The sequence below is a fragment of the Temnothorax americanus genome, unplaced genomic scaffold (genome assembly GCF_048541705.1).
Source record: "Temnothorax americanus isolate GAGA-0224 unplaced genomic scaffold, ASM4854170v1 Scaffold4, whole genome shotgun sequence".
Classification (NCBI taxonomy): Eukaryota; Metazoa; Arthropoda; class Insecta; order Hymenoptera; family Formicidae; genus Temnothorax; species Temnothorax americanus.
The window spans coordinates 3,139,738-3,154,627 of NW_027509547.1; the positions used below are offsets into that span (position 1 = coordinate 3,139,738).

At 40.9% G+C, this 14,890-nt stretch overlaps 1 protein-coding gene and 1 long non-coding RNA gene across 2 annotated transcripts in view; one reads left to right on the top strand and one right to left on the bottom strand.

Annotated features, from left to right (window-relative positions):
* LOC143902602 (uncharacterized) overlaps positions 1 to 14,890 on the bottom strand; it is a 123,748-nt gene that overhangs the window by 21,411 nt on the left and 87,447 nt on the right. The window lies entirely within an intron of this gene.
* LOC143902495 (trypsin-2) lies at positions 10,056 to 12,471 on the top strand. Its single transcript, XM_077415450.1, has 7 exons — positions 10,056 to 10,189; positions 10,688 to 10,806; positions 10,864 to 10,958; positions 11,340 to 11,499; positions 11,586 to 11,696; positions 11,779 to 11,928; positions 12,028 to 12,471. The coding sequence occupies exons 1-7, from the start codon at positions 10,105 to 10,107 to the stop codon at positions 12,289 to 12,291; spliced, it is 984 nt and encodes a 327-aa protein (XP_077271576.1). The 5' UTR covers positions 10,056 to 10,104; the 3' UTR covers positions 12,292 to 12,471.

The window sequence follows — 14,890 nt, forward strand, 5'->3', positions numbered from 1 at the left end:
TATTCAGCCGTGCGATACGTATACAAATTCCACGGTGCACATTCCGGACATTTTCCATTAATGACTTCTCACAAATCTATGAATATGAAACGCTCCTAACGAACGTGTATCTCGATCGTTGAAAATTAAGCTCGGGAGATATCGATCGGTAAATCGTTTAAAAACTCATAAAGGAGGCTTGAGAAAAGAGACGCGTCTCATCAGCGAAAGATCGTTGATTATAACGTTATCATTTTTTGTAATTTCCACGTAGGCGTTGCCTGCGATGTACGTGCAGGCGCGTTAAGCTCGTTGCGTGACTAATTACAGGGCTAAGAGCTTTCGAAAATGCCATGATGTCGTTTCGGATTCGGGCTCGTGTTCCGTTCGTTCACCCCTGGTTGGATGGACTTTCTCCTCTTTGTTGCCGTCCGTCGGCCTGTCGCTGAGCGCGATGTGATCTATAGAGATAAGATCCTCGGTGCCATTTTCGTACGGATGCACCTGCAACCGGTGTGCAATTCGCGCATCGGTACTTTCGCTTCCCTATCGCATATCTTATTTATCATTTCATTTGCGGGGCTGTCACGTAAGTTACTACAGAAGTAACGCTCGCGTAAACGTAGTAACAGTGAACTGTGCAATTAAATTTTTGTACCATGAAACGCGACATGGTAACGTTTAAATTCGGACTTAATAAACATTATTTTAAGATATTAATTAGCATTTCTTATTTCAGGATCTCGATCAACTTTCCGTACATCATCTATATATACATGTACATCATACATATGACAGTAAATCTAACTTTCTTGAAAAATAACATAACGTGAATTATATAGAAACATGTTTAAAAATTTGTTGTAATCATTGAGACTGCGATATTTGATGATCGAGGAAAAAGCTTTCTGACATTAAATTTGCAGTGAATTTACAGTGGATTGAAACAGCATCGCGATATAACAAATCTTAATTACAGTAAGCTTATTATGTCATTTCTTGGTGGCTGAGAATATCGTAGATTACAGATTAGTTATCGCGAAATCTCGGGAGAGTATTATTTGGTCCGATTATATCTATCTGCAGTCGAAGTTACGAAACCAGCGTCTGAGTATACACAACGACGCGTTCGGCTCGTATACGTACATCAACCGATACACGAGAGAAGGTAATCGCCCTGCCATAACAAAGTGATTCTATTATGGCATAATGCAGGGACAATAAGCAGTATCGCTATACCTCGGCTATTCCCGGAGTGTCTCATAAAGGAGGCTGCGCCTGAACGAGTATTTGCGCGAGTTGGTATACATATACGCTCGGTGTATACATTTCCGAAATAGGGAGCGGCTTATATGTGATACATTTTCACATATACTCAAGTTCTTATCATCGGCAATTTCCCGAAATTATTGTCTGCTCTGCGGGAGAGGCATCTTGATTAGACAAATTCTTCGCGGCTAATCTTTATAAATTATGACATCTCAATTGCAAAAGATTACGAATTTATAAATTATAAATTATAATTATAAATCAAATATAAAATTATAAATCGAATTTTGCTGTTTGCAAATTTTAATATTAATATACTACAATCGTTTTTGATACAACGATTCTTCTTATTTTTTATTTATTTATATTGTTACGTTTGTTAAACTTTACCGAATATGAAATTTATGAAAACGAGTTTTCGTAATGACGGTGTCAAAGAGTGACGAAACGTATCTCTGATTTCACTCATCGATGCGAAACAATTTTATATACACTTGGCACGTTATTAGCTTCATACATCAATGCATTAAGAATTTGGGAATTGACAGTTACGTTATTATACGAGTATATATATATTGGAAAATACGCGTCGTTCATCCTACGCGACACTGATGAATTATCTACAATAACACGCTAGACGTCTACAGACAGAGGATATGTTTTTCCAGGCGTCCAATAAAGTTGGGAAATGTCAAAGGAAAGACAAGCGACTTTTCTGTCGCGCGACAAAGGATAGCGTTCGGCTGAATGTAAAAACGCGAGGGACAATGTCGCTTATGTTTCGCGGTGATTGAAACATTGAATCAGCGCTGGAAGAGGCGGGAATTGAGATCCGTGCAGAACAACCATTATCCATCCTACCTATAAAAAGTAGATAAGAACTGCTTTCTAAACAGTGACAGAAGAACATTTGCATTATTAATATCGATTCGATTTATCTCTAAACGTAAGGAAAACCTATTCGTTTAACAGGCTATTATTAATGACATAACACGATGAAGAATATATACAGTTATATTAAAATGCACATTTAACGGTAAATAAGTTAACTTGATATACAACGCGAAATATAACGTGGATTTTGTGAACATGGGGTTTAATACATTTATATATATATATATATATATATATATATATATATATATAATCCCCTTTTTTCCTTTTCATAATGATAATACTATATAAAAGCGGTATTAGTGCGACGTATTGTAGTGATGAATTTCAATTTTCATCATTAGAGAATTCTACAGATGCTGGCGCCTGTTATTATTATTGATATTGCGATCATGATATTTCCGTCTTAGACACGCATCATCAAGAAGATTGCCCATACTCGCACCCACGTCGAACATTACTCCGGCCAACAAAGAAGAAGAGATTGCCATACGGACACTTACGATCGCGAGGCACGTCATCCACATCTCGAGGATTTCTGTTGTAAAAAAGCGGTATTCGATGAGTCGCTATTCTCCTCTCGCGGAAGGATTCTCTAATAAAAATTGGCGTGACCGATCGCCGTGCATAATCCCTTCTGGATTCAACGAAAGCCACTTTGTCCGAACGACGGTGGATCGTGGGAGTAACATCGCGACGCGACATTTACCTTGCAAATGTAAAGATTACACCGTCCGTTTCGCGTACAAGGATCCTCTCTTTAAGCACGCTTTCTTCAGACGAATAATATCTCGGAATCTCGATTCTTCTTCGATGTGCAACACACCGGTTTGCATTCGAAGTCATCGGCAAGAAGCGATGACGTAAGCGTCGCAAAATGGTAATCCTTCGATGAATTTCGCTCCTCTCGGGTCTCTTACGTAAAACCGAGACGCCATTGCATACCGAGTCGGGCTGTGCGGGAGCCGGCGAAAAGGTCGTGGCCGTCGTGGAAGGTGGTTGTTTTGTCTGCGAGTGGTTCGACCCGAGGCATCTGGTTCTGGTCCCCGCGACGATGGTGGCGGTGCTGGTGACGGAGAGGAGGAGAGCGGCGTGCTGGGCAAGCGGGCAGGGCACAGACGTGCCTCGACCGTGGTCGAAGACGAAGTCACCGACTGGGATCGAGGTCACGGCTGCACAGGCTCCCGGTTATGTAACACGAAGAGCACGACTGCGGTTGCCATGGCTGCGGGCGAGTGCGGCGATGCACGAGAGCCTGGCTATACGGTCCCATGAACGCTGACCGCATCGCGTGTCTCGGCTTTACCCAGCTGTAAACGGCGAAAAATATTTCGGCTCGCGTGAAGGCGCCGAAAACATCGACGCTCGTGTTCTGGCAATTTTATTTTCGTAAATAATTATCGCAGCTTTCTCGCCGTGCCTTTCCGACTACGTGTCTCACCTTAATTATTTTCATTGATTTAGAAATTACGTTGCCTATATCCTGAATATACACCTGCGAAAGAGATTACGATCTAACAGTGCGATGCATAAATATAGGAGGACAGGCGCGCTATTTCGTTGCATTATGTCCGCTCGGGTAGAATAACCGTGACTTTGAGGCTCTAAACTATACTCGCCCGCCTCCTCTGCCGGGATTTATTCCGTTTGTTCTTGAGATACGATAGAATAGGCACTTAACCGTGTAATTAACTGCGTAACGTGCGAAATTAAATATGCGATTTTAAGATACGCCCGCCGAAAGAAAAACGCAAATGCGAGGAATCCTAAGCATAAATATCGTGGATAATTTACTCGCGAAAGGGTTAAAGGTGCGATGTCGCAAGAAACGCGTGCCGTTAACGGGACGCGGACCAAACGTTACTTCGTGCCAGACCTTTCGAAGTCTGCCACAAAAGTATACGGGAAACATCTCTAACGACTGCATTTTTACCCGTGCAAATCGTAAAAACGCCACGTGATAGTGAAAAACCCGTAAAATTCATATTATTAATATTTTTTTGCGGATGATAGTCATCCCTGTGTAGAATCCTATGGAAGTCTTGCAATTCCGTTGCACTACAGATCCAGGATTATCGTGAAAACTGATCGTTAATTAGATTAAGATAAAGTAACATTAAAGAGAAAGAGAGAGAGAGAGAGAGCTGCATTTAAATGCAGCTACAACGGAAATACTGATTTTATCGCAGTAACTATGATCGCAATAATTATGTTATTTGAATGGCTTAATACTACGAAATATCCCGCATGATATACAGCACTCGTGTATTGGATCTGTATCTTGTAATCGCGCTAATTGTAAGCCATTGAGAGGTGCTGCGTCTGGATGCTGCGTCAATGGGATCGCGCTCTCCCGTTATCCTGAAATTATACACGCCGTCAGCGCGGCGCGCGGGGTGCTCGAAGTAATGAGAATTCCACGACGGAGATATCTGAGATATTCTAATTGGAACGTTATCTTCGGCATCGCCGATGGGATGTCATTTTTTTTTTCGGGCGAACGCCGATTTCGTCGGGATACGTAAGCGTTATTTTTGCTCGTACGTGATGGTGATTCATGGTGATGCGATATGCACAGTTTGGCTGAACCCGCCCGTCTTCTTGCAAAGTAGGAGCTCGAGAAGGAGGAGAGAAAAGGAGGAGAGAGAGTTTGTCAGGAAGAAGTGCTGATCGTTAATGGCACCGACAATGACGACTTGACATAATTTCCTTCAAGACGACATACGTGAGCCACTTTACCGCGAGAGAAGCCTTAGGGAAAGGCGCGCAACCCAATTTTGGCCTCGGAAAGGAAAAAGAAAAAAAAAGAGAAAAATCTACTCCGACCCGCCATCAGCTCGAGTAGACGTCACTCGCACTCACGCCAGCCGAGAAAAGCTTCGAGTAGGCATTCGGGAACGCCTCCGAGATGGCAACGAAAGCGCGGCTGTCTCGCGCGCAGATGGAAATGGCAAATCGCATAAAAAATTCACCACTTCGGGCCGAGGGTTAAGGTCGTGCGAGACGCGCGAATATTGTATACGAGAGAGTTAACTTTGGAGTAAGGCGCCATTGGAGCCGATGTTTCTTATTCGTGCGGCGTATTCGTTTCAGTTTGCGCAGCCAGCGATATATTTATTAGGCATGAATTTAAAAGGAACTGCCAGAGAGCGAGTAATATCAATGATCTATAACCTATATACGTCTACGACAGCTTATGTGAAACATGCGCGATGCGAAAATTTAGTGAGGTCCTCGTTATGTCGTTACAATTCGTCATTTTGGCTTTTTATTTACTTTATGATTATCAGAAAACTTCGAGAAATTTTTCAGTCAACAAACCTTTCTTTCCCTTAAATTATTATGACCAAGAATAGGGACTATTATCGAAAATAGCTTCTTAGATTTTTGCTCTTTATAGAGTTATTAATTGAATAATATCTTTCTTTTAGAAGAGTGTACTTTTTAACCCTTAAATGTATGATTTCCTAATAAATTTTGTAAAAATGATAATTTTAAATTGACTACTGTCGAGAGATAGCTTTAAGTTTCTCTGGAAATTGCTCAAAAAAAGAGAAAAGTCTGTTGGAGGCATTGAAAAAGTAATGCAAGAAAGTAAATATTGCAATATTCTTAAAACCCCTTTTTTTGCATCCAAGGGTTAATATGGGGATCAACATAGCAGTTTCATAAAAATACGGTCAGTTTACTTCGGAGCATCTTACCGCTTTCGAATCCCGCGAACTTCATCTTCTGAAAATTACCTTTTTGAAGTAACCGCGGAAGAAGTAATCGCAGATAAGTAAGTATAGTACGGATGCGTAATGATGCGCTTGATTTAAGATCGACCCTCTTTAAATACCACTTAAATTGCCGTGCACGCGGCGTCGTACAGGAATCTTTATTAATGCGTCGCGCCGCGCCTCTTCTCTCCGTTTTCACAGACCATTGCGGATGAAGTGCACGCGGCGCATTTGAGACACACCACCTAGTCTGGTATTTCAGTGCCAGGCCATGTAATTTCCCGAGTATAGAACGCGGCGGCGCGATCCGCGTTCGCGTGAAATTGGAAAAGGGCTTCGTCCCGTGTGTCTCGGAGTCTCTCCATTTGGCGAAGCGTAGCGACGACCAGACGATATAGAACCCGGGAACTATCTGGTAGACCTTGAACGACCCTTTAACTGGCTGCATTGCAGTCAAGGTTATCATTCTCGTTTCTCCGTGACGTGGAACGGTGCCTCCCGAAGGGAGCAAATGAATAGAAACGCCGATTCGCTACTTTGCCAAAGTCGTTTTTGTCCGGCAGCGAGAAATGCTTACCGGTGCATCGCGCGCAAGTACATATTTCTTCTAACATCGTAACTAAGCTACCGGATAAAAATCGATAAATGACGATAAGTGATAAAATACGTGTGATATAAAATTATATATTTATTAATTAATTTGTTTGGAATAATATTGTAAGATATGATCGCGTATCGATGATTTCGATGATCTGTATTTCGATAATCGAAATACAGATTTACCGATCGTTATCATTACTAAAAATCAGTGATTGTTGTACAGTCTATTATAAAAATACAGGAGATAAATTCGCGCGTTTAGCAATAAATTGTTGACGGGATAAGACAAAACCATAATATGTAGTCTGATAAATTATTAAACGGCAAACGAGAATCGATGACTGCAGCGGATCTGTTGAAGCGAATAAGATGCGCGGCATTAGCTATGCAAAATTGCGCCCGCTTTCCGTGACTAAATAATAGTCCGAGGACAGCGAGGAGACTACAACCCCGCCGCCTCCGCTCGCGTGATCGTGACCATCGGTCGTAGGTAGCATTCCTTATCATTACGCGTTCCATAAACATTGTCCACGGTTCCATCGAGAATGATTCCGCGACGCGGCTGAGAGAAGCGAAGAAGAGGTGGCACGTCCCGACCCAGAAGGAAAGCCACCTCGGGGGGGAAAGAGAGACGAGAGAAGGAGAGAGAAATGAAGTGACGGTGGAGGTGAGAGGCGGCGGGAGAGGACGATCGAAGGGGAAGAGAGAGATAGAAAGGGATATTGCGCCGGAGTAAAACGACACGGGATAGACCGAGACGGAAAGAGAGAATGAGAGAGATGAGGGGGAGAACGAAACGCCGTTTGGGAACGTACCATGAAAAATCAAGATGGGATTTAAATTTTGTTTGAATATGCATTTCGTCGGTTTGTCTTGATACTCTGCCCGCACGAGTATTATATGCATTTACATATTCACGTGTTTATTTCGCCTCGTAGTGCGTTTCAGAAGTACCGGTCTGTTGAAAACACGTTAATTATAACTACTATTTGAAACTCGAAGTACAAGTATATATGTTTGTACTCGGGAATTAAACATTTGACGTTTAACGTGAATTTGCACCAATGTGAATAAATGCTGAGCAATATATGTGACAAAGGTTTGTCCGAGAAAGCTATTCTTCATTTAATTTCTGATACATTTATTTACTCATATAAAAAATGATAGTTACTTCGTGCATCTTATAAATCTAAATTGTTCGCGTAATTTTCCAGTTCGCGGATCATACGTTTCTTCGTGGTGCACACAACGCATCATGTATACACCATGTAGCACAAACACGGCGAGTGCGTTTCGCCGCGATAATTCTGCGGAGAGCCGATATCCCAAAGAGGGATGTATTCAGAGCATCCATTTATTTATCTTCCTATTCTCCCTGACGCGCGCTACTAATTAGCCGTGATTGCGATAAAGTATCAATACATCAAAAGCATACCTACTACGCGCGCATAGGTACGCAAATCCCTTTCAACCCGGGATGCTGTATAATCTGTGCTTGTGGATTTCGTATTGTTGCCGCATAGTTGCCCCCAATAGCCAAACTACGTTGACTACTAGCACGCTCGCGGATAAATCTAATTTGCCGCTCGTGATGTTCCTACCTGCGTATCGTGGCAAACGCGTATATAGCTTTGCTGGACGAAAAGGAAGGGTTCGTTCGCGCGCCAGCTATACCTGGGCCCGAGAGAGGGCTAAATTACGAGCTTGTCGGCGGCTGTTAGCTCGCCGGCCAGCCGGCTACCACCCCGAGCTGGTATTAAACCGAACGGTACGTCCGATGCGTATGTACGATCGCGACATGCTTCCGAGTGGACCGATCGAATGGCGATTCTGCGGTAGACAACGCAACGCCTGGGGCTCCTCGACGGGGTCCGTTGGACACACGGAGGTTGTACACAGGGGTTGCGTGTCTCTGTACGCGGGGGCTGGTTTAACATGGGGATGCGTAATGGCGACTCCTATCAGCCCTATACACTCTGTCCCGCTCGCCGGCCCCCTCTCGGCGATATCTCTCCGCTCTCTCCCTTTCGTCCTCTGCCTCCCCCGTTACCTATCGTATCGTTGAATCTCTCATTATCCTCGGGAGATATCTCGTCATTTACAGTTAGAACGTCATAAACTCGCGATATATCCTTTACTTTCGCTGCATCTTTATCAAGCTAATGTAATATTTGTTCTTCCTGTAATGATTTCAAATGGAATTATTTAAATTTATCACATAATAAATATATTTGTAGCTGCGGGAAACCGTATGCATTATCATTAAATATGATCACAAAGTTTAAGAATTGAAAAAACGAGATTTATAATTAAATAATAAAAAGTATGTACATATAAAAGTATTGCTCAAACTGTAAAATGCACGCAAAAATGTTGCAAAATGTACTCGATACTCAAATATAAAATTTTAGAAGTGATGATTCAACGCGCGAAACAAGAAAGAAAACTGCACTGAGCAGAAGGTTAATATTTTATCTGAACAACAGTATATAGAATACGGAAATATAATCACACTTAGGTGTAAGAAAAAAATGAGAGGTCCAAAACGAAATCGCTGAAATATAATAGATTAATTATGTATAATTTAACGTGCTATATTTCTTCCTATTCTAACATTATCTATAAATTTTCCTTCATTAATTTTTTTTTACGTTTAGTCCTCTTTTTCGGGTAAATATTTTTCTCTTCTCTCCCATATCTGTTGTTCCTTATCTCTCTTTTCGTTGTCGATGGCTCCCGATCTTCCACCACATGACGTTGAGGGAAGAAGGGGTAGAGTAAAGGAAGGAACAACGATATCCCGATAATTTACATCAATAGTGGTTGAACTGAACGGCCACCAACCACTTTGCATATTGGATACTCGCACGACTCGCAGTTTAGCGCCGTCTTCGATGAATATCCTGCAGCCGGCCGCTGCAGTCGCCGGAAATAGCCTCCGTTCCGGAATTTCATTATCTCCGGATCGCCCTTGTCGTTGATGCCCGATATCTCGTCCGGCTCCGGGTGGAATTCAAAAATTCTGCCAATTCCGGGACATTTTTATCTATCCTACTTGGTAATTTCATTGGCTTCCGGAAGAATTGTCGCGCTCGTGGCCTCGCCTGATCCCTCGACGTCGGGAGTATCGTTTCAAACCGCTATATCGATGGCGTCGCAATTTTGCATATATATAGCGGTGTGATTTTTTATGAGCCGATATTATCGCTGCTCCTCCTATTTCTTGTAACTTATTATCATAATCATAGACGTTTTATCTTAGTGAAAAGAGAAAGGAAGCACTGGCGAACTAATCAAAATTGGCATCATAAAGAAGAAGAAAACTCTTAACGACAGAAATTTTTCAGTAAAATTTATCGGAAATGAAACTATGATATTGTGCAAAGTGTGATATTGCAAAAAACAAAGTTGCACAAAAGAATTCGAGAGTTGCGGTAATACTGGAATTTCCATGAGTGCGTATAGAGATATAATGTAAATTGACGTGGAATCCAATCTCAATTAACCCGAGATAATAACCGATAACCGATAACGGATAAAGCTACGATAAAGGCTTTGCTCGGCTGCGTGGATCCGATAACGAATTTTTATCCCGCGATTGCTAGCGACAGTCAGACAGTCGTTCTGTGGTAGTGACTAAATGACGAACCTTCGTGAATCGTGGAGAACAATGCGGTCTACGTTACATCTATTAGTGTTTCTGGCGATTCTGTATCTCGTCCGTGGTAAGTGTAAAAAAGAGAGAAGGTTTCGTATATCTCGGTCTCTAAACTGATTTCGTGAATCGCAAAGCGGGGCAACACGTGCTCGCTTCTGATTATTATTCTTGTTTGTTTTTGAAACCGGGGAAGATATTCAGGCCGTGGGCAACGAGCAATTTTGCACGATACATTAGTATGCATTATCGAATCAAAATATGCGCGGCATGCACTCGCAACAAGATCGGGGGTTGATAGAATATTAATCGCGCTCGGATAAAATTGCGACGGTTAATTAGTTTTTCATTAAGCTCGCCGATAATTATCGCGCGGGCCGTGCACGTTCTGGAAAATAATTTTTACGCCCGTAACGAATATCTAATTCATGCGTCGCAATAACCCGGGATTATAAGCCTCGTTCTTCTCAATAAATCCATTTTTGTCGTGCAATTTAGATTTTATCTTGCGACAACACGATGTGTGCACCGTCAACGCGATAATGACAATTATAATTTGTGCGTTAAGGCTCGCCAACCGATCTTCTTCCTGACGGTATTCCTCTTGACATGACGCCAACGACTTTCGATTTGACTGGTCGCATAGTTAATGGCACAAAGGCCGTTTTGAAGCAATTCCCTCATCAGGTAATGTTTTTTGACAATTTCAATTTAATGCATGTCTGAAAGGAATGCTATTTTTAGGTGTCTTTAATGCGCAGCTACTCCAAAACGCACTTTTGCGGCGGAAGTTTGATTAGCTCTTCTCTAGTCCTAACTGCAGGTCACTGCATGTATATGTAAGCCAATGATTTCAAATCAGTTCAAGTTCTCGTTGATAATGATCAGATATCTCGATCATTATCATCGGACATCATAAATTGAATTGTAGATCTCGCTACTTTAATATTGCTACCAACTTTGCTTCTATAACTTCTTGTTATTTTGCGATAAATACCATCAGCGATATCTCAGTGATCTGACATATTATAATCTACATCTCTGTTATCTTCTTGAAAAATTATTCTTTGCGTAAAACATCGATCAACTTATTAATTTATATATCGTACACATTAGTAAATTAGTAAAAAAGCGCGGAGAAAAAAAGTATTTAGATCTATAATTAAATTAAACTACAGATTATTACTGAATAGAAATAAATAGAGTTATTAATTACGTAGGTCTGGAAAGGTTATACAACCATGGACGATTATTGTGGTTGGAGGAGTAGTAAAGTTGTCCGACAAACGAACGAATCGACAGGAAAGGGGCGTTGTGACTATCAGGATTCACCCGAAATTTAATCTTAGAACTTTGCACAATGACGTTGCCGTTTTGAAAGTACGATGGTTTTAAAAATCAACCGTTATTTGCCGCATTTTCGTGTGGCTTCTAGAATAAGCGTAATTCACGTCTGATTTTCGTAGCTATCGCAACCCTTTAAGTTTACTCCGGAAATTCGTAGTGTGCCCTTGCCAGGGAACCCACCCGTACCCAAGACAGTTTGTCAGGTACCTGGTTGGGGTTATCAATCGTCCGTGAGTATACAGCAAAATATTTTAACCGCAGGAAAATTTGCTTGAATTAGGAAGTCATTACAACACATTAAAAATATTTCAGGATATCCCAATAACGTCTCCCGACTTGCTGTACGTGGATTTACCCATTCGAAGCGTAAACGAATGTCGCAAACTGCTCAAAAACATAACAAATTTGCCATCGGGAATGTTTTGTGCTGGTTATCTAGAGGGTGGAAGAGACGCTTGTCAAGTAATTCGTATTTTCTTATTCATTTACGTATATATTTACGCATGTATTCATGACCAACGTGATTTATATTGCTGATATACAATTTTTTGAATCTTCCAGGGTGATTCCGGCGGCGGGATGGTCTGCAAAGGTGTTCTGACCGGTGTCGTTTCGGGTGGCGAGGGGTGTGCTAAGCCACTGCTGCCCGGGGTGTACGCGGATATTTTTCACTACTTGAATTGGATATTAGATGAGAAAGAAATAGTGGTGATAGTGCAAGGACGTGATTTGGGAAATCACGGCACGTCTAACATGTCGTCCATTACGATCATGATAATCTCCTTTCTCCTTTGTGTTGTTATCAATTACACCTCTAGACCTTGAAACTGAGATACTCTGTTGACACGTTGATATATTTGTTTGAGGATACTATTGAACAAGAAACAGTTTTTATGGGTGTTATGTGGTAATATCAGAGTTTACGACCGTGTTTGTAATGTCGCGTGACCATATATGTGACTTGGCGAGTGAAATACCTTACCAAATAAATAAAGTTTAAAATTAGTAAGACTGCTTTTATGATTCAAATAGTTGCGTTTGAAGTTTTAAACGAATATCGTGTATCACAATTTATCAAGTTATAAGTTATTCTCGATTAATTATTTAGTTTGCGAGATCGTTGATGAGATTCACTACATTTTAAACAATTAATTTTAAATAATCACGCGAGAGATATTTAAAATGTTTTATTTCATAAAGTAGCTTGAACTTGAATCCATCGATCTTAATTTATTTCACATTTCATTCTTTATCGTTTTGGCTGTGTTCATTGAAGCACGTTTAAAAATCCTCATGATACTTGAAACGCAATATGATTTAGTAATTGATTTATGATAAGCCAGTTGCACACAATCCATGAAACTGTCGATACCTCTGACAATAGAATGCAGAGAAAATTAATCTTGCTCGATCTTGTTTCGTTGATCTTATCAGGAAAGATTGTTTTATTTTTTTCTCTAAATATACACGTATGAAGGAAGTAAATCTTATCGTTCTATTATATATATAGTTGAGATTGTATAAATAAATAAGATAAAGCCGGAGACTCTTGATTTATTATATATAAGCATTTCTTTAATACTATTTTCATTAAAATTCCACCGTTAGAAACCGATGACGAAATATCTCGCATTTTTTATTTATCATTAATCGAGAATAGTTATTACTCATTGTCAGTAATAAGTGGCAACAGTTAGAAGTTCTTTGGTGATTTGTTATCGTATATGTATATGTAAGATGTGTATAGTAATAAATTTTTTTAATTATTACTTTGAATATTTTTAACTTTTCGTCTTTCGTAAACATACGAATATCGTGAAAGTTATTTGTCATTAATTTTTTTTACGGAACACACATATGTACATTCTATTAAATATAAAAGGGTTAATACAAGAAATAATTTTTCGCTGCCTTCCACGCGAAAGGATACAAAGAAAAAGAAGTGAAAAAAAAAGAAAGCCGGAGAGGAAGGGACAGGCGCGCGATGTATCCACTTTGATGTCAAACGGAAAGCAGCACCGGCAGACGCGCAAGAAGCTCATATCTCACTTAATACACGGTGGATGATATCGAGAAATGTATTAGCGGATTGCTCGTTGCCAAGATGGGGAAACGTACGGTATATTCGCGAATCGCGCAGCTCCTTTACCGCGTCTGCTGGTTTCGCTGCACCGGTATTAAATTCTGTGCGAGTCTAGTATCCTCAAAGAAATGTGGGGACTCTTGGCGGCTCTTTTAGATTGGATATAAATTTCGCGCGTTAATATTTGCTGCGTACGCGTACGAGTCACAAGGGGATTATGGAAATTGAATTGTTCTCGTCTAGCTGAAAGAAAACGTCGATGTAATTATTCGACAAAATTGAATCGTCTTATTTCTTGAAAGGCGTAGGAATTAAACATTAAAATATGCCCTCGTGAAAATTCCTAAAAAGTCGCGTTAAGAATAATTTATCGTTCTGAATCTTTAAGCGTCGCTGTTCGCAAAAAGTTACATGACAGATAGATATTTAAAAATGAACAAAATATGAAATATTTGATTGAATAACGGTATTTGATTTTATTTGAGTGTTCTTTGATATTCTGAGCAACCAACAGAGATAGAAAATAGAAAACTAGTTCAAGTTAGATTTGCATTTTATATAATCGCAAATGCATTTCACATTGCAAAATAAGTTATTTGAAATCTTGTTATTTGAAACGTCCTTTTATAATGGGATCTCCATTTATTTTAATCGGAGCACGATATTGACCCGTATGTTTTTACATGAAAGTTGGACTTCTTCCGGCTCGCGCGAACGTAATCTTCCAGGACAGGCTTCCGCTTCCGAAAGTTAATCCACGTGGAAACCCGAGAAGAGAGAGACGCGCTCTTCACCAGGGACTTCAGGGTCGCGTAGGCTCGCGATCGATGCCCGTGAAACGATCGTGGGCGTACGGAGAAGAGATAGGAGAAGAGATACGGAGGAGATGAAAGCAAAGTATAAAATCAGGAGACGGATGAGTCACAAAAGTGGGGAGCAAAGAGGGATAACGGGGAGGATGGAAGCCGTGGGTGAAAACTACCGCGCGTTTTACCTGATAAACGTAACTTCTGATACGTGCGCCCCTCCGGCTTCGGTTTTCTTTTTTTTTTTCTTAAGTTAAGGAGGGCGTTTTTCACGGCCTCTCCGATGCCTCTGCGGCTTTCAGCTCCCTCGACGGCGAATAGGAAGGGGGGAATAGGCATGTTTGTGTGCGTGTCGATAGGGTCCATTCGCGACTTCAGTAATTTCGAGATCGAATAAGAATTCATTAGAGGATATACAGGGCCCAAGCTCTCCCGCGCAGGGGAAGATTCTTCAGCTTTCCCTCTCTTTTTCTCTTTTTTTTTACCGTCGGAGGTTTTAAATAAATTAAAAGTTTGCGTTTCCTACAGGGGCGAG

What these genes read in the sequence shown, in the direction of transcription:
- LOC143902495 (XM_077415450.1), top strand. Translation starts at nt 10,105, where the DNA reads ATGACGAACCTTCGTGAATCGTGGAGAACAATGCGGTCTACGTTACAT. An exon ending in GCAGGTCACTGCATGTATAT is followed by an intron (nt 10,959 to 11,339) that starts GTAAGCCAATGA and finishes TTAATTACGTAG; the next exon opens with GTCTGGAAAGGTTATACAAC. An exon ending in ATGACGTTGCCGTTTTGAAA is followed by an intron (nt 11,500 to 11,585) that starts GTACGATGGTTT and finishes TGATTTTCGTAG; the next exon opens with CTATCGCAACCCTTTAAGTT.